We start from the raw sequence: 24,376 nt of genomic DNA on the forward strand, positions 1-24,376 counted from the left end.
ATTATACTTTATTTGAATTAAAGGGGAGTCATTAACACTTTTTAAGTTGCCTATTTGGTAACAAGCAGCACAATAAACAGAATGTTAAAAAATAATCATGATAATAATCAAGCTCTAAATTTTGTAAAAAGTCTTTGATTTGGCTTCTGGAGTCTTCAAGGAGGCATTTTCACACTATGCAACTTTCTCCTCCTGTTTCTGGATTTTTCATTTCTTCTTCCGGCAGCATATTCGGCCACTCAGGGAACAGCAGCCTATCTGTTCCTCATTTGGAAGGCAGCCGATCAGAGCACACTGGCCGCTTCTTCTTCTGCAATAATACCTTTGTAACCCGCTTATGATTCCGCCATTGCCTGCGGTGAAGAAAAGGAGCACATGGAAGGTTTTAGAAGGGCCAAGGTGAAGTCCAAGGCTTTTGAAATCTCTCTAATAAGTTATTTGTTGCCATTTTCTGTTCTTGTATGTCTTTTTCCTCTTTCTTTACCATCTGGAGTAAAGAAGATGGTGGGGCTGGCTACTAACAATGATTCTGTGGGTTCAGCTTAGCTGAGAAAGTGGTGTGACCGTGGCAGCCCCTTTGTGAACTGACACCTGGGAGGCAGGGGCCACGATGTTCCCCCAAGTCCTTTAGAGGCCTAAAGACTGTACCTCCGACTGCTAAGCTAATAAAAGGGAACCTGTGCTTCTGTCCTCAGATTAAGTTCTTTTTCTCCTGTTGGCATTAAGATTTATAAAATAAATAAATAAATAAAGATTTACATCACTTTCTTCCTGTCTCATGAACAGGTATAATAATCTTCCCATGGAGGGATGGTTTGTGAGCTGATTCGTCTCTTAACAGTGAATCAGAAGGGATGGAGAGCCTACTTTGAGTTTCTTGATGATCTTTGTCAAGAAAAAAAACAAAAAAGAAAAGCTGGTAATGTCTAATTCCCAAGCAATAAATCTCCTTTATCTAAAATTCCCAAATGAATGGAGAGGGCTGACTCTGACTGACAAATTCTCAATCCATTCAGCCCCGTCATTTCCCAGTGCTTCTAACCTGGAACAGGCAGCAAGAACAAGAAGAGCAACCCAAAGAGAAGGTAGTAGACCCTCATGGCTGGCTGGCTTCCCAGCTGAGACTGGAAAGGACGGTGTGCTCACTCACTTTATGAAGGCTCCAGGTCCGCAGCCATAGGGAGAAGCATTCAGCAGCTGCAATTCCTGAAATATTGCAGTGATGACAATATGATGTATTTCCTGATGCTTCATGCCAAGGTCCGTTACGAAGGAGACCATGCCCATTCTCCCCAGGAGTTAATTACAAACCTCAGGGAGACTCAGAGCCTGATGTGAGCACAGGCCTGTTCTGATGCCTCTGAGCTCTGGGTGCTCGTGTAGGGCTGGCTCAGGTCTGACTGTCTGAGTCGGGAAAGACCTGCCCACTCCTGGATGCAGTCCTGGGGCATGTAGCTGGGAGCTCACCTGTGCCCACTGTGTCTTCTAAGATTTTGCTTCTTCCCAAAGTCCTGGGTGAGCCTGAGCCCCATCAGTCCAGTCCAAGGCTGGTGTATTCAGAATCTAGGGGTAGACTGGGGTGGGTCATGCCCTGAGCCTGCATGGATAAGCCTGAAATGGAATCAGCTTTTAAGTAGTATGGGAAGGGAAGGAAAGTGGGCTGCATTCCAAGACTCTGCCCTGTGTCCTTGGCCTGTGATGGAGTGTGGCATTTCAGGTCAAACATAGCTTATTCTTTACTGCAGTCTGAAAACCACCAAATTTGTGAGTCAGGAAGGTGTCTGACGTTTCCCTTCAGGGCTAGGGCCGTTAATCGCCAGCACGAGAGACCTGAGAGAGCCTTCCTCGACAACACGACCAGCAGCATCCACAGTGGTGGCTGCTCCTCGGAGGTGGGGCCTGATCAAAGCACCTGGTCCCTCACGGGTTGGTGTCGTTTGAGCAAGAATCAGCTTTGGCTCATTTTAGATCCTAGGATCTGGAGGCACTGTCACTACAGCACAGCCTGGAGCATGCTGTCACCTGAGGAGGGCTGCAGGGAAAATGCAGGACACGCAGTTTAACTTGGATTTCAGGTGATCAACAAACAATCTGGTAGGATAAGTATGCTCCAAGTGATGGAGAGAGCACACTCAAGCAAACGTATTTCTTGTTTATATAAACAAATATATAAATTTATATATATATAAATATATTAAACAAATCTATAAATGTGTTGTTCATATAATTCAGTAAGTAAATTTGTTTTTTGTGATTGTTGAATACTTAATAAAAACATGGTCTTTGGAATCAAACCCACTTGGGCTTGAGTTAAAGTCCTCCCTACACACAACCTGCACGAATTTTTTTTTTTTTTTTAACATTTATTTTTATTAGTTGGAGGCTAATTACTTTACAGTATTGTAGTGGTATTTGTCATACGTTCATATGAATCAGCCATGGATTTACATGTATTCCCCATCCGGATCCCCCCTCCCACCTCCCTCTCTACCTGCTCCCTTTGGGTCTTCCCAGTGCACCAGGCCCAAGCACTTGTCTCATGCATCCAACCTGGGCTGGTGATCTGTTTCACCTTAGATAATATACTTGTTTCCATGCTGTTCTCTTGAAACATCCACCCTCGCCTTCTCCCACAGATTCCAAAATCTCTCCTGTATATCTGTGTCTCTTATCTGTTCTGCATATAGGGTTGTCATTACCATCTTTCTAAATTCCATATATATGTGTTAGTATACTGTAATGGTCTTTATCTTTCTGGCTTACTTCACTCTGTATAATGGGCTCCAGTTTCATCCATCTCATTAGAACTGATTCAAATGAATTCTTTTTAATGGCTGAGTAATATTCCATGGTATATATGTACCACAGCTTCCTTATGCATTCATCTGCTGATGGGCATCTAGGTTGCTTCCATGACCTGGCTATTATAAACAGTGTTGTGATCAATATTGGGGTGCACGTGTCTCTTTCAGACTGGTTTCCTCATTTTGTATGCCCAGGAGTGGGATTGCTGGTTCACATGGCAGTTCTATTTCCAGTTTTTTAAGAAATCTCCACACTGTTCTCCATAGCAGCTGTACTAGCTTGCAATCCCACCAACAGTGTAAGAGGGTTCCCTTTTCTCCACACCCTCTCCAGCATTTATTGCTTGTAGACTTTTGGATAGCAGCCATCCTGACTGTCGTGTAATGGTACCTCATTGTGGTTTAGTTGCAGGATATAATATTAACACACAGAAATCCCTTGGATTCCTATACACTAACAATGAGAAAACAGAAAGAAGAATTAAGGAAACAATACCATCCACCATTGCAAGAAAAAGAATAAAATACTTAGGGGTATATCTACCTAAAGAAACAAAAGACCTATACATAGAAAACTATAAAATAGTGATGAAAGAAATCAAAGAGGATACAAACAGATGGAGACATATACTGTGTTCATGGATTGGAAGAATCAATATTGTCAAAATGGCTATACTACCCAAAGCAATCTATAGATTCAATGCAATACCTATCAAGCTACCAAAGGTATTTCTCACAGAACCTGCACGACTTTGAACAAATTACCTTATTTCTAATTCCAGCTGAAAAACAGGATTAAAAACACCTATCCTGTAAATAGTGCTGTGAGGAATACATTTGGGATAAGACATTAAAAGTTTTGGTGTCTCAGTAAAGAGGAAGTGGTCAATATAATTTGCTATTACTATTAGTGTTACTGGTAGTCACACGAAATGATTTGGAGCCTGTAAAGTCTCCTGTAAATGTTGTCTATCAGCTTTACAATTTATGGACTTACTACCAACTAGTTAAGGGCAATCATGGGAGACTATTTTTCACTTTAAGCTTCTCTTTCCTTATTTGAAAAATGGAGCATATTGTATATGCATGCTTCTTTCAAATATATTATTCAGTTGCTATATATTTCAGCATATCACTGAATGAGGAATCAACCTGACTTTCCCTACTCCAGGCTCCAAGTTTGAAGCCAGCTTAGCCACTTGTTACCTGATGTCATCCGGTTAAGACATATCAGTAAGAGGAAGAGAAGGTACAGGAGCCTCATGATGGAAGAGGAGCTTTCTGGATTCCAGGTCGACCCGGTGTTGTCTGATGGCACACCTGAATTGGGCAGGTGATGTGGGAAAGAGTTTGACCAACAGGTAGAGAGAAAGGACTTGTATTCCGACTGGTGGTGGTACTGTGCTCAGTCTGGTTGGACTCTTTGCAACCCCAGGGGATGTAACCCACTTGGATCCTCTGTTTATGGAATCTTCCAGGCAAGAGTACTGGAGTGGGTTGCCATTTCCTACTCCAGGGGATCTTGCTGATCCAGGGATCGGATCTGGGTCTCCTATGTTTCCTTACAACTGTGCCACCTGGGAAGTCCCTACTAGAGATATTCAGTTATGGCCTGGGAGTAAGTTGAGGGTGTCTCATCTGTGGACTCAAGGTCCCAGACCCAAGTGTCTCCCTTTTTTAAAGGGAGCGGTTTGCAGGAAGTCAGGGTTTCCACATTGGTTGTCACTTCTTATGGCTATGAGGTTTGGGGTTTTTTTTCTTTTTGTTTTTGTTTTTGAGAAAAATCATTAAAAATTGCATTCTGTTAAGAAATTATTCATTTATTTATTCAGTTTTTTGCATATCTCTGCATCTGTCTCTTTATCCTTTCAGAATAAATACAGCACCGCCCCGCCCCTCCTCCACACACCTTTTGCAATGAAAAAGCAAAAAGAATTTTGGAAACAGAAATGATCCTCTCTCCTTTTGCACTCTCAACATATTTCTTGCTACCATTCCCAGAGAGACTGATCCATCCTAAGCAAGCTTACCAGGTCATCTCTTGCACAGAACACCACCAGGTGAGGCTTTATAGGCTAGAGTATTTCTTACTACAGGTATTAAATCAGCATATTCTTAAGTTAAAAGCATAGAAGGGTACTAGCTGTGGGGCTTCCCAGGTGGTCTTAGTGCTAAAGAGCCCACCTGCCAATGCAGGAGATGCAGCTTTGATCTCTGGGTCAGCAAGATCCCCTGGATGTCAAATAACTCACACCACTGTTCTTGTCTGGGAAATCCCATGGCCAGAGCAGCCTGATGGGCTGTAGTCCGTCGGGTTGGAAGGAGTTGGACATGACTGAAGTAACTCAGAACACACACATACCAGGTAAATAACTGAAATTTTTCTCCATCTCTTCCTTCTCTCCATCTCAGTTTTGCTTTAGAGTGTTCATAACTCTCTTTATCTTTATATGTAAATTTCTAAAGCAACAAGTCCTGTTTTATTATTTCACATTTGAACAGAGCCAGGCATAGAGCAGGTAGTCAGTCAAACGTCTGTATGAACAGGTCCTAGTATGGAAACGTCATCCTATAGGTGAATGAATAAATGTATGAATGGAAGGAATCAGGGAGAGAAGGAGGCAAGGAGAAAAGGAAGGAAGGCTCAGGCATAATCCTTAGAGTTCTGAGGGTCAGGAGAGAGCCCATTAAGTTTCTTTATGCCAAAGTGTTCCTGAGCACAAGCACCCACTCACACATTCCCAACATAACAGGTCAAAGCTTGTCATAATATATCATGGTCTCTAGCCTTCACTCACCCGACTCTCTTCCATCTTACATGAACTGTATGTTCTAACTTTTTCCTCTCTGTCCTGAGACAACTTAGCAATAAAATATTTTCACTTAATCTTTTGATCAGCATTTGAATCTTTCACGAAGTAGAGATGTATTTTAATTTAGTGACCACAACCTAAAAATAGAATGAGTGTTTGCAGTAAGCTGTTTCAATAAGTCTTACCTAATGGTACAGAATAGCTGTGAGGGTTTTACTTCGTTGGCCCCAGCACCAGTACTTTTATAATAATGGAAAAGAAAGGAGAAACTAAAAGCATTGGGTCACATTTCTCTCTTTTACTCTTATAGGGAAAGCAATCCTTTACACTGACTGCCTCAATGTTAGGCATCTATTCCCACCCCTTCTTCAACCACCGATCTCTCTCTCTCTCTCCCAAAAACCTACCTTACACTTGGTTCCTCCGCCCTTCTCATGTGGACTGCGGTCGATGCACTCAGGCAGAGACACCTGAGAGCCCCTGTCAATTGCCACACAATGAGGGGCAGGTCAAAAATGCGCAGAGGAAGGGCTGAGTGAGGTCACACAGGATGCCTTGTGATCCCTGTTGGCAGGAGTCATCCTGGGGGAGAGGGCTGGGACCAGCCAGAGTTGATGGTATCAATCCCCCTGAGAGTGATGAGAGGAAGTGGGGGCTGCAGACACTCCTTCTGAAGAGTTTTGCTGAAAAACTAAGTGCAAAGAAATCCGAGCTCATGATTGCTCTCATGTCAATGAAGAACTGTTTCCTGCTTTTAGGTTTAATTTTTTTAAAACTGGCATTTGGGGGGTGTGTTTTGTTTGTCTGTTTTGGAACTATTGGCCTCTTCTTTAGCATGTGGAGTCTTAGTTCCACAACCAGGGATGGATTCCAGCCCCCTGCATGGGCAGCATGAAGTCTTTAACCACTGGACGCCAGGTCAATCCGTGCTGTTAGTTTTTATAGATGCACTGCTACTGCTGCTAAGTCACTTCAGTCGTGTCTGACTCCGTGGGACCCGTAGACGGCTGCCCACCAGGCTCCCCTGTCCCTGGGTTTTCCCAGGCAAGAACACTTGAGTGGGTTGCCATGTCCTTCTCCTGTGCATGAAAACGAAAAGTGAAAGTGAAGTGGCTCAGTCATGTCTGACTCCGAGGGACCCTACAGACTGCAGCCTACCAGGCTCCTCCGTCTATGGAATTTTCCAGGCAAGAGGACTGATGTGGGGTGCCACTGCATTCACAATAGATTGAGTAGATGGAGGCAAGAGGTGGAGCTCATTTGGGCCTCACCCACAAGTAAGCAAGAGAAATGAGATCCAGGACCCAGGTGGAATCATTGGTTATGGACCAGAGCAGGAAGCTGTTTGGTTCATGAGTCACATGGAAAAGCCATCCTCTTCTTGGTGTTGAAATGAGAAGAGCATTCCTCCCATGCAATAGTCCAACACGACACTCAGAAATGTCATGGCAATAAAACATCAGCAGATACACTTACAATAACACCTAAAAAGTCAAGCAAAAATAAAAAATTGAAATCCCAATAAAGAATATGATAAAACTTTAATAAACAGTACCACCAAACCACACTCAATGTCAGATAAACTTTCCATGATAAAAAAAATTAAAAATGAAGGGTAAAAGGAATATACGATATATGAATGTAAGACTGAGTCGCAAATACAACCTTTGAGATGAAAAGCAGTTGGCAGATGCACCATGGGCATTTCTGTGAAAAAAGAAATATAAAGCTGAGTAAAATGTTGACAGCCGTTATCATTTTTTCCTCCATTAAACACACACAGGTTTGTCTCTTTTGAGCTCCTCATTTTAGGCTCAAGGCATGATTTTAAGCGATTGCTGTATTGATTTCCCGTTACAGCTTCACAAATAGCCACCAGCTAATTGGCTTTAAGGAACACATAGTTGTTCTTGTGGTTCTGAGGATCCAAAGTCCCAAATGGGTCTCGCTGGCTTCAAATCACGGTGTCAGCAGGATGCTGTTCCTTCTGGAGGCTTCCATCCTTTTCATGCTTAGAAGCTGCCATCCCTCCTTGGCTTATGGCCCCTCTCCATGTCAGTGGGAGCCAGGGCTGGTTTAGTCTCTCAGCCCATATCTCTGACACTGAGCTGCATCCCTCGTCCACATCAAAGGCTCCTTGTAAGGAGATGGCATTGGGCACAGTCAGTTAATCCAGGTCATTTCCTTACCTTAAGGGCCAATGGCTAGGTACCTTAATTCCACCTGTGCTGGAATTCTCCCTTGTCATGTGTCTGCCCTTTCAGCCTATTAAACAGAAACACCAAAGGCTAGGTGGCTCCTTTTTTGCACTGTATTTTTTAATTGAAGGATGATTGCTTTACAGAATTTTGAGGTTTTCTGTCATACATCAACAAGAATCATCCACACATTCACCCATGTTCCCTCCCTCCTGAAACGTCGTCCCATCTCCTTCCCCATCCCACCCTTCCAGCTGGTCGCAGAGCCCCTGTCTGAGTTCCCTGAGTGATACAGCTAATTCCCGCTGGCTATCTATTTTACATGTGGTATTGTAATAGGTGGCTGATTAACAACAGACCTCTACTTCTCAGATTTCGAGGCTGGAAGCTCCAGGATCAAGACAGAGCAGGTGGCTGGTGGATGGCGGTGTTCTCCCTGTGTCCTCAGAGGGCACAAGGGTGAGCGATCTCTCTGGGGTCTCTTTCATAAAAGCCCTAATTCCAACCAGGATGGTCTCACACTTATGACCAAATCACCTCCCAAACACCCTGTCTCCTAACACCATCCCCTTGGTGACCTCAGCTTGCACTGAGGGAAGAGTTAGTGTGAAGACCAGAGAGCTGCTCACACATACCGCATGCACCAGCAACTCTCTTGATTTAACTGGGAAACCCTCTGAAGAAACTGCAAGCAGGCTGAGGTCAGCGTGCTCAGCCTGCCCTGGCAGGCTCTGTGTTCCGTGCTGTGTTGTCTTCACTGAATTGTGCTTTCCACAGGACTTGTTTTTCTGTCGCATTTAGTTGCATCCTAACATGTTCGCACAGAGAGACATGCTTTGTCCATGTCAACTCTGTCATTCAACTGATGACAGTTGGTGAAGCTATGTCTCGGCTCAATGCCCGGCACATGCAGGAGTAGGACAAGTCCATGCCTACAGAGACCTTACAGCCCAAAGGGAATCGGAAGTGTATCCATGTGTGCACAGGCAGGGGTAAGAAGCATAAACCAAACGGAAGTGAGGACTGCAGGGGGACAGAAGAATGGGTTTCCTCCTGAAGCAGGGGACGGGGGTTTCTTACGGGACTGGTGTTCTGGTGATTCTGGATCCATGGGGTGCATGTTTGAGGGGACATGAGGGGCAGGCCAGGGTGCCCTGGGCCGGGGAGCAGGAAGGACAGCAGACAGAGGGGCTGCGGAAGGTCAGGCCTCCAAGGAACACAGGGATCAGAGCACCCACTACGATTCCCCCATGGTTCCCGTAAGGAGCTCAGAGAGTATCCTCAGGGATTTGGGAATTAGCCTGGGATCAGACACCACACAACAACTCAGTGACCAGTGGGCAATTCTTTAATTTTGAACAAAATTTATTCTGGTTTCAATTTTAGATGCTCTGTCGAAGGGTGCAGTTTCTGACTCTGCATCTGTCCTGGCCACCTCGTCGCCTTCTTTTATCTCCATCTGCAGCATTTTACTCCAAATCCGAAACAGGTGCCAATCTGTCTCATGTGTCCAGGGCACCTGTTCGGCACACAGGTGCCAAAATTCAAATGGCAGCTTACAGAATTTCTTATTCCTTGAGTAAATGCTAAAAAGAGAACGAAGAGGGAAAAAACGTGTCAGCAGGAAAAGTGGCATCTCGAGAAGGGCAGCTGTGTGCCCTCTGAGCGAGGCCCTGGGGCTTTCTGTGCTGAGATGCGGACATGGCCTCGTGACAACAGGATGTGAATCCAGGACACCATGGACCAGCTTCCAGACAGATGCTGACCCTGCCCGGGCTCCAGAGGACCCTCACGTTTCCAGAAACAGAGGCTGAGGGACTGGGGTGTTTGGAGAACGGTTTTGTGCGGGGTCAGCTCGACCTCGTCGGCAAAGACCCATAGGCTCTGCTACATCCACCTTCCGGCCAGGAATCAGACGAGGCCTGCGGGCGTCTATTTTCACTGTTTAGTTTTCCAGAACAAGGAGTCAGTCAAGTAGTGGAGCTGAGATAGGAGGAAAAGATACAGCTGAAAGTGTAAGAACTGTTTAAAGAGAATTACTCTCAAAGTAACTTACAACTGAGAGTGATAATGGTTTGGAAAACAAATTTTGTATCATTGTCTCTACTGACTCAGAGCTCTCAGCACTGGAGAGAGTCAGCCCCTCTCCTCTGCCCTTTGTGGTTTCTTCCTGACCAGCCGCCTTTCCATCTCCGTCACAGGCCTTTTTCCCCCTGACCACAAGGCACCTCCTGTCCCTCTAGTTCAATCCCCACCAGGGATTGAACCCGGGCCCCGGGCACTGAGTGGCCGTCATCCTTACACCCCTGGCATCTCTCCCTGCCACTGTGTAAGAGTTGGGTTACAATCATAAACAACACTAATGACAAGGCCTTTTCAACTTCATTTTGACATCTAATCAGTTTTTAGGTGTCAGTCTCCGCATCCTCTCTCTTCCTCCCTCCCTCTTTCCTTTCTTCCTACATATTTTCATCTTATTTCTGGAAATATCAAGGGTAAGATGAAAATTAGACATCCGATCCTGAACACTGCTTTGGATGTGCTGTCTCCCAGCTGTCGAGCGAGGTTCGGATCGTAAGCGACGTGTCCAGGAGGACCTTCCTGCTGATGATACTCAGCACCGACTGTCCCAAGGGCAGCTCCCAAAGCCCAGGCTTGGCCTGACTCTCCTCTGGACTTCTCTGGTTGCCCAGAGCGACCACCCTTCAAGTAGAAAGATTTATAAAGTGACATTCTTCACTTCTGTCATGGGACAAAATCAGATTTCTTGCTTTTATGAAAAAGACAAAAAGGAGAGTCACTTAACAGAAGCATCTTCTGTTTTGTCCTCATGAAACCAATGAGGAGACGTTCTCAGAAGCTTTGACTCGCTAGAGTGGCTTAGAAACAGCCAGGAACTTTGCAGGGCGGTTCCCAGACCCCTCCCGCTAGTAAGGACTCAGCGCTGGCCTCTCAGAAGCATCACAGACGGTGGGTTTAGTCTGACCCCGTGTAGATGAGGGTAGCAGGACAGAAGCGGGTAGAAACAGGAAAGAGAGCCCGCGGCTCCCCCGGGACTCCCAGGAGCTCACCTGACTCAGCAGACAGGACCAGGAAGAGGAGCGCGAGGAGCAGGTGATGGAGCCTCATGCTGGCGGCCGGAGCTCTGGGGCTGACGCTGGAGAAGAGGCTGCGCTTGCCGCTTTATAAAGGTCCCAGGTTCCGGGGAGAATTCCGCGCTGGCTGTGGATTTGGTTCTTATGAACTAGTTAACTGAGTCTCTATCTATGTGACATGGGAATGGCCTTTATAGCACAGAGCAGGGTCAGTCTCTCTTATGCTAATGAGGCTGTTGAAAACCCCAGAAAAAGCTTTCCTGCTGCCCTTTTGACCAGATGCTTCTCCCTGGAAGTCAGTTCAGCTGTTGGGCAAGGGTGTGGCAAGGCCCAGGGGCCTGTCTCCCCTCGCAGGGGCACAGATTTCTTGCTCAACCTTGGCTTACCCGCTCCCCAGCCCCACCCTCACCCCTCCAGGGCTTTGAATCTGCCCACTGGTTTCCTGTTCAGAAGGACATGGCAACCCGCTCCAGTCCTCTTGCCTGGAAATTCCAAGGATGGAGAAGCCTGCTGGGCAGAGAGTTGGACACAACTGAGTGACTCCACTTTCTTTATTTCTTTAGTTCTTTTGGGAAGGAAATGGCAACCAACTCCAGTGTTTTTGCCTGGAGAGTCCCATGGACAGAGGGGCCTGGTGTACTGCTGATGTGGGCTTGCAGAGAGGCGGACACAACTAAGCAACTCACACATACACTGTTTTCCTGAAAGGCTGTTTCAGGCCCAAATAGGGACTAACTCGTCCAGAGGCAATTTCACTCCCTGGGCAAGACTTGCTGACTCCCAGCATCCGCAGAGACAGCCATCCTCTTTCTGGCCCCTGGGGCCCTGAGGGAAGAGACCCAGTAGTCCCAACCCTCTTCCCACGCCAGCTAGCCTGTTACGGCTTGGCAGCAACAGTCGCCATCAAAGTCTTTGTTTTCTCTGCCCTCGGGAGTGGAATAAAACTTGTGTAGACAGAGTTTGGAGCAAACGGAAAGATGGCTTTAACCCTTAAGCTGGCAGAAGGCAGAACACAGTAGGCTCTTGCCTCAAGGAGCCTGTCTCTCCTCCATTGGGAATCGAGGGCATCATACAATTGGTGCTCACAGTCAGTGGTTGGAGATGCACCACAAAAGGTGTAGCGGTCTTCAGTGCTCTCTTTTTGGGCTGTTTGGAAACAGTCAAGGCCAGAATCAGGTAGCTGGTTTTTGGGTTTGGCAGTTGGTCCTGGTGGTTGGGTCCATTGTCCTTTGGGGATTTCCTGGCGACTTTCTTCCTGTAATACAGGAGGGGGAAAACAAACTACTAGGGGGTAGCTTCCAAACAGAGTGTACTGTAAAGTTAAGCATCAACATGAGGTAACACAGAGCAAAGGAAGGGAAAAATAAACTACAAGTGAAGGTTTATGATGGTATAGAGTTAAGTATCAGGATGTGGCTAGACTAAATTAAAGGATAACACATGCAGATGTGGCTCCTGCAGAAAAGGAGGGCAATAGGTGCCGGATGGAGTTTGCATAATCGGTTAGTCTTCTGATAAGAAGAAACTTGGTTATCAGTGCAGACTCTAGGTTAGGAACCGTTAAAGTGGAGAAAGATGCAAAAGGGAAAAAAGAAAAAGGGAAAAAAATCTTTTCTAATTCACTGCAAGACAATCACATGCCAGTCTCATAAAATCTCAGTGGGACACGTGATGGGCAGATGGGTGCTCCGTTTCCTTTCATCAGAGACAGAGTGGGAGACAGATGCCACTAAACGCATCTCCCCAGCCTAGTATCACAATGGTCCAGCAGTTGGGACCCTTTCACTGGGTTAAGAGGGACCTCCATCACTAAGGAGCAGCCCTCACTTAGTAACATCCCTCACTTAGTAACATCCATCCATCTCAGTGCTGGAGAGACACTGACCCAGCTTTTCAGAAATGCTAAAGCTCAGGATGGAGCTTGCCATGCAGCTCTGAGTAGAACTGCAATCCCTTTGGAAATGTGGGCACCCCGGGTGGACCCGGTCCTGAAGGAGCCTCCAGAACTTCAGTCCTGTTCAGGTTCCCCACTGTGGCTCAGCATCTCACCTCTGAGGCTCGGCAAATCCATGGAGGCTGTCTCGAACAGACAGAGTCCCTGGCTGGCACCCAGGCATAGGAATTTTCTGATGGAAAATAAGTTGTCTTGATCATGATTCCCTCAGCTTTAGCTCTACATGATATTTGAGAGAGGTAGACATCATCTAGTTATATATATATCATTATCTATACAGATCCAACCAGTCCATCCTAAAGGAGATCAGTCCTGTGTGTTCATTGGAAGGACTGATGTTGAAGCTGACACTCCAATACTTTGACCACCTCATGCAAAGAGTTGACTCACTGGAAAAGACCCTGATGCCGGTGTGAGGCTGTCACGGCTAACGCCATGGTAGGCAGCCTAGATTAGGAGTAGGCCTGGTTTCCCAGGGTAACATAATAATCAGGCCTCCTAGAGCCAGCCAATCAACATATGCCTAGCCAGAGAAAAGGGAACCTATCAGGGGAAAGCTGAAAGCCCCACGTTGGGCCAACAAAAATTACCTTGCAACTGTGTAACCTATCAGCTTGCGCCAACTACCCACTGTGTAACCAATCCAATTGCGCCAACTACCTGCTGCTTATTTTGACCTAATAAATACCCGAGAGAACTGGGGCTCAGGGCCTTTCGTCCTCACACACCTGGTGAGGGCGGGAGGCCCTGGCTCGAGTCAGTAATAAATTCCCCTATTGCGAGTTGCATTGTTTCGAGGAGTCTTCTTTCCCGATCAGGGACTCAGACTATGGGCAGAACATTTGGGGGCTCTTCCAGGATCCCTTGCCCGGGGAAGAATGCTCTTTGGAACAAAGGGGGAAAAACGATAGGAAATAGCACCGGTGCTCAGGCAGGTTTAAAAAAAGACCAGAGTAAAGCCGAGGCCCTGCTGTAAAGTGGGAAGGTGTCTGGTGCAGAAAAAGACCAAAGTAAAGCCGAGGCCCTGCTGTGAAGCGGGAAGGTGTCTGGCGCAGAAAAAGACCAGAGTAAAGCCGAGGCCCTGCTGTGAAGCGGGAAGGTGTCTGGCGCAGAAAAAGACCAGAGTAAAGCCAAGGCCCTGCTGTGAAGCGGGAAGGTGTCTGGCGTTAGGGAAAGCTTTCCATGAGGGAACGGACTGGCCGTTCCGGCTGGCGTGAGGCCGCGGCCAGCGAGCGCACTGGGAGGCAGCCAGCTCTGCGGAAAGGAGACCTCCTCTCCTAAGCCCAAATCTGGGGAACAGTGGACGCCATACGGTAAGGTGACCCTTGTTCCAGAGGATCTGTGTCATCGGCCAATATATGTCTGTCTGTGTGTTTTTCTGTGTAACTGCCGGCATTGTCTCCTGTCTCATTGTTCTCTGGTGTGTCGTTGTCTACCTCTTCCTATAAAGCCTTGGAGCCTCATTTCTGTTTCTGGGAGTTTCAGTGAACAGGCAGACAGTTGTCGGGGCAACTGACGAGTCCCGGCCAGGGCTACTCCCTGGCGGATTCTGAAGGCCTCCCAACAAGTCAGCCCCAGTAACGGGAGCCCAAGAGGGTGAAACTCCTTTCTTTTTTTCTCGTATTCTAAACCGAGAATCTGGCCAAATAAAAACCCGTCTGTGTGGGCACGGGACAGGCACTTAAGAGCCAATAGGGCGCCTGCCACTGGAAGACTCCCATAAAAGGATAAGGGGGTCACGGAACGGGCTAGAAACCCTTAGGGTGCCCGCCCCCAGCAAGAAAACTTCCGTGCAACGACTAAGGCACTCAAATAGTTCCACAAAGCATACCACAAGCCCAACCTCCTGGCCGCCACCACTCCCGATAGGATTTATTGGTGGTAATTCTCAGTGACTTTCTTCTGACTCTCGCTATGGGGCAAAAAAATCTACCTCACTCTCTCTCATGAGTGATCATTTCTTGGATGTCAGGGCTAGAGCATATGATCTGTCGCTACTGGTTACAAAGAGTAAATTAATAACCTTTTGCTCTGCAGAGTGGCCCACCTTCCAGGTTGGATGGCCTTCAGAAGAAACTTTTCAACCTTCTATTATTCGGGCAGTGAAAAAGAAAAAGTTATGGCTCCTGATCCCTGGGGCCACCCGAGCCAAGTCCCATATGTTATGGTCTGGCAAGATCTAGTAAAAGATCCGCCCGAATGGTTAAAACCTTTTGTTCACAAACTCCCTGATTCTCCTAATGTACAGGCCCTGGTTATGAAAACTCCCACTGCCCCAGAGAAAGCCAAGAAAAATAAGGGCCCGAAACCAGTCTTGCAGGAATCCTCGGACCGGAACCTGATTGACTTGGAGACAGAAATTAGGCCCCCGCCATATGCCCCTCCTCCGTTGCAGGTTCCCCCAGGGAGAAGAGCCCCCCCCACCAATGAATCAGAAGGGACAAGGGAATCCCGACCCCGGAGAAAGAATAGAGGAAATAGGGGTGAGCAGGATCATGGGGAATCTTCATCTACTGTACAGGCACTCCCCGTCCGGGTGAGACCAGCTAACCCGGATGGAGAGCAAACCTATCAATACTGGCCCTTTTCCCATTTTTTTCACTCATAACCCCACCTGGGATGATTGCCAGCAGCTGTTGCAGGTGCTCTTCAACACGGAAGAACGGGAGCGAATCCTGGCAGAGGTGCAGAAACGGGTCCCGGGGGTCGACGGGAGACCAACCGCCCAGCCTCATCTCGTGGACGAGGGGTTTCCTCTGTTGTGGCCTAACTGGGATTTTGAGCGAGTGGAAGGTAGGGAGCGTCTCCGAGTGTACCGCCAGACTCTAATGGCTGGCCTGCGGGCCGCAGCTAGGAAGCCGACAAATTTGGCAAAGGTAAATTTAGTAAGGCAAGAGCCCACTGAGAGCCTGTCAGCCTTCCTAGAGAGGCTAATGGAAGCCTTTAGGCAATATACACCCATGGACCCCCAGGCTGAGGAATCACGCGCTGCAGTTCTACTAGTGTTTGTGAATCAGGCAGCCCCAGATATTAAGAGAAAATTACAAAAGATAGAGGGGTTAGGAGAGCAGACAATACAAGACTTACTGAAAGCAGCTGAAAAGGTATTTAATAATAGAGAGACCCCAGAAGAAAGGGAGGAACGACTTCGTCGGGAGAAAAGAGAACTAGCTGAGAAGATCAAAAAAGAAGATAGGGAACATAGGGCAAAAGAAAACCGGAAGAACCAGAGAGAGCTAACCAAGATTCTTTTTGCGGGGATGAAGGCCGGAACAGAATTGAGGGAGCCTCGAGACCCCCAGATGGGAGAAACAGAGAGACCAAAAAGGCAGGCCCTAAAAAAATCAGTGCGCTTAGTGCAAAGAACAGGGGCACTAGAAAAATGAGTGCCCTAAGAGGGACCCGAAGAAAAGAACAACCCAGAGAGAGAATTTCCCCTGGAACTCGAGTTCTACATGCGGGGGAAGACAGTGACTAGGGGAGTCAAGACTCGACACCCCTCCCCGAGTCCTGGGTAACCATACATGTAGAGGGGAAACCCGTTGGCTTCATGGTGGACACTGGCGCCCAACACTCTGTTTTAAATAAAAAACTGGGACCAATGTCTGAGAAAACCAGCTTGGTGCAGGGAGCCACGGGGACAAAAAATTATTGTTGGACCACAGAACGGAAAGTAAATTTGGGGACCCATCAGGTGTCCCATTCGTTTTTGGTGATACCAGAATGCCCAGCCCCTCTACTTGGACGGGACTTGTTGACTAAAGTTAATGCTCAGATCCATTTTGACCCTGGGAGAATGTCAGTCACGGATGGACTTGGACAGCCGATACATGTCTTGTCTCTAGCTTTAAGAGATGAATACAGACTTTTTGTGCCTAAGCCCTCAGAGGTTATAGCACCAGATATACAACTGTGGGTCCACAAATACCCGTTGGCATGGGCAGAAACAGCAGGAATGGGACTAGCTAAACAGAGACATCCGGTTGTCATCAAACTAAAAGCCGAGGTGACTCCTGTGAGGGTGAAGCAATATCCTATGAGCCAGGAGGCTCGGCGGGGGATCACTCCCCACATTCGATGGCTCATGGATGCCGAAATTCTCAAGCGGTGCCAATCCCCTTGGAACACCCCCTTACTACCGGTGAAGAAGCCGGGGAATATGGATTACAGACCTGTCCAGGACCTACGAGAAGTCAACAAGCGGGTGAGTGACATACACCCTACTGTCTCCAACCCATATACCCTCCTGAGCAGTCTGCTGCCTGAGTACACTTGGTACATTGTGTTGGACTTGAAAGATGCTTTTTTTTCAGCCTACCCCTGGCGGCCCAGAGCCAGGAAATATTTGCCTTTGAGTGGACTGAGGGAGAAGTCCAACCGGTAGTACAACTAACTTGGACCCACCTCCCACAAGGGTTCAAAAACTCCCCTACCTTGTTTAACGAGGCTTTGAGTGAAGACCTCTATGAATATCAGACTTGCCACCCAGAGGTCATCCTGCTGCAATATGTGGATGACCTTATGTTGGCTGGAACCACAGAGGAGGCATGCAGCCGTGCCACCGGTGACCTCTTACAGACTCTAGGCACCTTGGGATATCATGCTAGCACAAAGAAGGTGCAAATATCCCGGCAAGAGGTCACCTATTTGGGGTATAAGATCAGGCAGGGGCAAAGGTGGCTAACTCAGGCCATGAAGGAAACAATATTGCAGGTACCAGAGCCCAATACCCCCCGCCAGGTGAGAGAGTTTTTAGAGACTGTTAGATATTGTAGACTATGGATCATGGGGTTTGCTGAGAAGGCCCGGCCCTTATATGAGAGAAGTAAAGAGACCCCAAACTGGACTTGGACTGAGCCAATGGAACAGGCTTTCCAGACACTCAGACAGGCCCTACTAAAAGCGGCCAGCCGGGACTACGCCGCCCCCATATTAGCCATGGGACTTCCACCTCCTGGTATGGGGACTCTGCCTCCAGTCCCCGACTATTCCCTCCCTGACCTCATTTGGATCAACGAGGATACCACCCTCCAGAAAAATAACAAAGATAGATGGTACTGAGATCAAAACAACAACCTGATATTGCCTGCCATCCTGGGTCATCACCTATGTGAACACCTGCACACAACTACACACTTGGGAGGAAAAAAGACCTTGACTCTTCTCCAGACAGCCTGCCTGAGGTTCCCTCTACAAAATGCAACTGTACGAGAAATAACCCAGGCTTGCAAAGCGTGCCAGCTGATGAGGACAGGGAAAAGGCAGCACACTGGAACGAGGTACTGAGGGGAAGAGCCAGGGCAACACTGGGAGATAGATTTCACTGAGGTAAGACCAGGCAAGTACGGGTATCGCTATCTGTTGGTTCTGGTAGATACATTCTCGGGGTGGGTAAAAGCCTTCCCCACTAAGGGAGAGACAGCAACAGTGGTTGCTAAAAAGATCTTAAAAGAGATAGTGCCTAGATACAGGCTGCCAGTGACTATGGGCTCTGATAACGGACCTGCCTTTGTGAGCCAGATTGTACAAGGGCTGGCCCAAGCTCTGGGGACAAAATGGAAGTTACATTGTGAATATAATCCCCAGAGCTCAAGACAGGTTGAGAAAATGGATTGGACCCTAAAGAAACTCTGACAAAGTTGGCAATAGAGACTGGCGGGGACTGGGTGACCCTCCTTCCCTTCGCGCTCTTTCGAGCGCGTAACACCCCTTATAAGCTGAATCTTACCCCTTTTGAGATTCTGTATAAAAGACCCCCTCCTGTGTGTCCTATATTCGAGGAAAAATGCCTACCACCCCCTACCTTGGGACAATTTCAGCAAACACTGATACACGAGGGTCCAAGCAAGGGGACCATCTCCTCACATAATATTGGCCTGGGTGATTGGGTTTGGGTAAAATGACACTAATCTAAAGCATTAGAACCTAGATAGAAAGGCCCTTATGTTGTTCTCCTTACCACTCCTACTGCTGTTAAGGTCGACGAGATCGGGCCATAGGTTCACTGCAATCACGTGTGGCAAGCCACCCCAGAAGAACAGGAGAAGATGCAAGCAGAATGGGAGGCAAGACCTCACCCGTCAAATCTTTTAAAACTGAACCTCGTACGACGGGAGCCCTCTTAACTCTCCTGCTGATAACAGTTTTCATTGGCCCAGGAAGAACCAGCCACAACCCCCATCAGCCAGCTAACCTGACTTGGGTGATCTACAATCCTGAGACTGAAAAAGTGCTTAATTCGAGCTCCAACGTGGCCCCAAAGGGACATGGTGGCCAGTACTGACCTTTGATTTGTGCATGCTGGTGGCTGACGGTAATGGGTTTGGTCCCCACCAACTGACCAAGTTCTTTGCCCACGGCTCTTTCGGTCTGTTCACCCGTAACTGTGAGCAAAAAGGCCCACAGTACTATGAACAGGTGCCTGTCTGTGTCTGCCTGGGGGGAAAAAAGGGATCAGAACCAAAATAAAAAATGTGGAAAAATTGACTCTTTTTATTGCGCCGCTTGGGGTTGCAAAACCAAGGGAACAGTCCATTTCGCACCTCCAAGAATCCTTGAGCTCCTTGGCTGATGTAATGTTACAAAATAGGAGAGGTTTAGATTTGCTGTTTCTGCAACAAGGAAAATTATGTGCAGCACTGAGAAAAAAATGCTGTTTCTATATCGACCATTCAGGGGTGGTACAAAAATCTCTCTAAAAAGTAAGAGAGGGACTAGCCCAGTGGAAAAGAGAACGAAAAGCCCAACAAGGCTGGTTTAAATCTTAGTTTCAGCGCTCCCCCTGGTTGACCACTTTGATTTCCACCCTCCTGGGTCCACTCATAGTATTAATATTGTTACTGACATTTGGTCCATGCATTTTAAACCATATGGTCTCATTTATTAGAGAGCGCCTAAATACCATCCAAATTACGGTATTGAGACAACAATATCAGTCAATTTCACAGAGTAAAGAGGAAGATTCCTCTACTTGAACAACAGACAGGGGGGAAATGTGAGGCTGTCACGGCTAACGCCATGGTAGGCAGCCTAGATTAGGAGTAGGCCTGGTTTCCCAGGGTAACATAATAATCAGGCCTCCTAGAGCCAGCCAATCAACATATGCCTAGCCAGAGAAAAGGGAACCTATCAGGGGAAAGCTGAAAGCCCCATGTTGGGCCAACAAAAATTACCTTGCAACTGTGTAACCTATCAGCTTGAGCCAACTACCCACTGTCTAACCAATCCGATTGCGCCAACTACCTGCTGCTTATTTTGACCTAATAAATACCCAAGAGAACTGGGGCTCGGGGCCTTTCGTCCTCATACACCTGGTGAGGGCGGGAGGCCCTGGCTCGAGTCAGTAATAAATTCCCCTATTGCAAGTTGCATTGTTTCGAGGAGTCTTCTTTCCCGACCGGGGACTCGGACTATGGGCAGAACACCGGGAGGGATTGGGGGCAGGAGGAGAAGGGGACGTCAGAGGATGAGATGGCTGGATGGCACCACCAACTTGATGACATGAGTTTGGGTGAACTCCGGGAGTTGGTGATGGACAGGGAGGCCTGGCCTGCTGTGATTCGTGGGGTGGCAAAGAGTCAGACACAACTGAGTGACTGAACTGAACTGATACATAAGATATATGTATGTATCTGTTTATTTATGGACCTTGCTGTCAAAATCTATGCTACAGGGTTAATTTACATACATGCTGTAATACTACACTGGAGAAGAAGTGAGACTAAATCACTGTCTACAGTGGCTCTTTGTTGAAAATGCTGTTTTTCAGGGAATTCTGCTTAATGTTATGTGACAGCTTGGATGGGAAGGGAGTTTGGGGGAGAATGGATACCTGTATATGCATGGCTGTGTGTCTTTGTTGTCCACCTGAAACCATCACAACAGTATTAGTCAGCTATACTCCAATTCAAAGTTTTTTTTAAATGTAATTTTTAAAAATGCTGTTTTCCAGGACTTCCTTGATGGTCCAGTGGGTAAGACTGTACTCCCAAGCATAGCAGGTCAGGGAACTAGAACCCACATGCCACAACGATGACCTAGTGTAGCCTAAATAAATAAACAAAATAAAAATTGGTGTGTTTTAATGATCTATGGTTTGCAGCACAGCAGATTTTTTTTTTCTTTTATGGAAGATGCAGATATTTTTTTTTTTCTTTTAAGGAAGATGAAGCTTAAGCAAGATGATGCAGTTTTATGTGTAAGACCGGGCATGAGTTTTCACAGAAGGAAGTTTCCAAAAGACTTGCAGGGTGCCATGGTGAGTTTCAAGAGAGTTTCTTGCCCCAGTTCCTCACTAGTGGGACATGGCCCTTGTAGGAATTCTCCAATTGCAGTGGCTTATTTTTCCTAGGCAAGATCTAAAGATGACTGCTTTGCAGAGCTGTTAATCTGGAGATAAAGCCCAGGGGCATCTGCATCCATCAGGGAAGGGTCCTGTTGTTCAGCAAGGAGCTCACACACCTAAGAAACCATGGGGTGGCTCACCAGAAACCAGAGATGACTTAATATAAGATAGAGGGAAGGGTTAATATTATTAAAGTCTAAATGGATTATTAGTTTTCACAGGTTCAAAGCCACACAAGGCCATGTGGATCATGGTTGCTTCATGCCTGGGCTGAGAGGCAACTCAGGGTCTCATTCTTTAAAGGGAAGATAAATGCTATGTCTCCAAACCTTTAACCTGTGAGTAGGAAATTGAGGCAGTGTCTTTCCGGGAGAGTGCATCACTTCCTCAGGCAAGAAGGGGTGTCCCAGTCCTACAGATAAGGTTTTGAAGAGCAAAGCCCTTCACCTCTATGACTCCACAAACTCAGGTGTTCTCAGCACGGAGCCCTGGGTGTTAATGGGCAGAGGCGGCTGTTCCCAGTTCCCTTCTCCTGTGGATGGGGTGGGTGCCATGGCTTCTGATAGTCACCTGGGTCACACCCCTGTCACACCTGTCCTCAAAAAGGGAACAGGGCTGGGTCTAATGCTGTGCTCCCCCAATGACACTTTTAGTAGTTTTTTCTTTGCACTTGTCCCACACTTATATTTTGCAATGAGCCTTGCTCAGTAGCTGGCCACTTGTATTCAAGTTACCACTTTGAGTTCCCCTAAACAAACCCACCAGGTAGATATGACCCAAGTTTTATACAAGATGGTCCTGAGGACTAGAAAGCCATGTGTGAGGCCACAGGCAAAACTGACTTAAAAAGTCAATTAAAATTGGCTGGAAGCACTGTTTATAATAGCCAGGACATGGAAGCAACCTAGATGCCCATCAGCAGATGAATGGATAAGGAAGCTGTGATACATATACACCATGGAATATTACTCAGCCGTTAAAAAGAATTCATTTGAATCAGTCCTAATGTGATGGATGAAACTGGAGCCCATTATACCGAGTGAAGTAAGCCAGAAAGATAAAGAACATTACAGCATACTAACACATATATATGGAATTTAGAAAGATGGTAACGATAACCCTATATGCAAAACAGAAAAAGAGACACAGAAATACAGAACAGACTTTTGAACTCTGTGGGAGAAGGTGAGGGTGGGATGTTTCAAAAGAACAGCATGTATACTATCTATGGTGAAACAGATCACCAGCCCAGGTGGGATGCATGAGTCAAGTGCTCGGGCCTGGTGCACTGGGAAGACCCAGAGGAATCGGGTGGAGAGGGAGGAGGGAAGGGGGATTGGGATGGGGAATACGAGTAAATCTATGGCTGATTCATATCAGTGTATGACAAAACCCACTGAAATGTTGTGAAGTAATTAGCCTCCAACTAATAAAAAAAATAATAATAAAAAAAAAAAGAAAGAAAGAAAGAAAGAAAATTGGCTGCAAATCCAACAAAAATGTGTGTCCAAGGCCTCAGCATGCTAAGTGGCAGTGGTGTAACTTGGAGCAAAATCAGCCTCTCTTCACAGGGTCCTGCCTGTCGCCTGCAGTCAGCACAGGGTCCTGAGAACCTCACCAGGACATTCTCCTGTAAGGCGAGAGCTCCCATGGCGCTGTCAAAGGCCAGCTATCCGGTGCTGATGAGACCGGAAGTGGGCGGGGCGCAACCTCTAAAAGAATGACAGGGACTTTCCTCGTGGTCTGAGTGTTAAGAATCTGCCTTGCAGCGCAGGGGATGTGCGTTCAGTCCCTGGCCTGGGAAGTAGGATTCCACGTGAAAGAAAGAAAGTGAGGTCCCTCAGTCATGTCCAACTATTTGCCACCACAATGGACTTGGCACACCAGGCTCCTCCGTCCACGGCATTGTCCAGGCAAGAATACTGGAGTGGGTTGTCATTTCCTTCTCCACTTACTGTGGGGCAACTAAACCAGTGTGCTGAGATGAATATCCTGCATACCGCAACTAGGACTTGAAGTTAATTTTTTTTTAAATCCTTTTGTAACGCAGCAGCTAGGTGACATACCCAGAGGCACCATGACAGTTCCAGGGCTGACCATAAAGGTCAAAAAGTGGGTGCTGACCCAGTTCCTAGAAATCCCCACCCTTTCCTGAAAATAGCTGCCATCCTCGTCCCACTCATCAGCCTATGAAATGACCCACCCCTATAAACACTGACAGGACCATACTCTGGTGCTTGGCATGCCTTCCAGGATGGCCAATGCTCTCTGTGTAGTGTGTTTCCTCCCTGGATTGACCTTCTTTCACTTCACCGTGACTCGCTCTTGAATTCCTGCCTATGTGAAGTCAAGTGCCCACACTGGGTGGCCATCCCAGGGACTTGGACATGACCTGGGTTGTGACCACCCTCTCTCACCCCACTCTCTTGCCCGCAGCACTGCTGCCATCTCCTCCAGCCTCAGAGATCCCTGGAGCATTAGAAGAGCACCGTCTTTTCAGTTTGTACATTGTCTCCTTTGCTGTGCAGAAGTTTTCAGTTTGATGGATCCTACCGTCTAGCTTTGTTTTTATGGCTTGTGCTTTTGGTGGCAAGCTCAAAACCATCCTTGTGGAGACCCATGCCAAAGAATTTTTCTCCTATGCTTTCTTTTAGGAGTTGTGTGGTTTTTGTAAACCTTTAATCTATCTTGTGTTTAATTTTGTATATGATATAACTGATCAACCAGGGACGGAACCTGTGCCCCATGCATTGAAAGCTAGGGATCCTAACCACTGGATGGCCAGGGAAATTCCAGTTGTAATTGCTAATTTGTCTGTTTCTCTGCTCATTCCTATAAATTTTCTTTAAGAATTTTAAACTTCCTTTGTTAAGCACATTCTGATTCAGTAATCATATACATTCTTGATGAATTAAACATTTATCCTTAGGATAAATACCCCTCTCTATATCTTGTCCTTGTTCTAGAAGTACTTGATTGTGTCCCATGCTTAGTCACTCAGTCGTGTCTGACCCTTTGTGACCCCATAGACTGTAGCCTGCCAGGCTCCTCTGTCCATGGGGCTTCTCCAGGGAAGAACACTGGAGTGGGTTGCCATGCCCTCCTCCAGGGCATCTTCCCAAACCAGGAATCCCACCCAGGTCTCCCACAGGGCAGGCAGATTCTTTA

The 24,376-nt window shown here is 47.1% G+C and overlaps 1 protein-coding gene across 1 annotated transcript; it reads right to left on the reverse strand.

Moving 5' to 3' along the window:
• Positions 1–207: 207 nt before the first annotated feature.
• On the reverse strand, positions 208–1,100 carry LOC133050659 (beta-defensin 103A-like). Its single transcript, XM_061134958.1, has 2 exons — positions 1,043–1,100; positions 208–353 (listed from the first exon to the last, which is right to left on the reverse strand). The coding sequence occupies exons 1-2, from the start codon at positions 1,098–1,100 to the stop codon at positions 208–210; spliced, it is 204 nt and encodes a 67-aa protein (XP_060990941.1).
• Positions 1,101–24,376: the final 23,276 nt, after the last annotated feature.

This window comes from Dama dama, chromosome 32 (genome assembly GCF_033118175.1).
Source record: "Dama dama isolate Ldn47 chromosome 32, ASM3311817v1, whole genome shotgun sequence".
Classification (NCBI taxonomy): domain Eukaryota; kingdom Metazoa; phylum Chordata; class Mammalia; order Artiodactyla; family Cervidae; genus Dama; species Dama dama.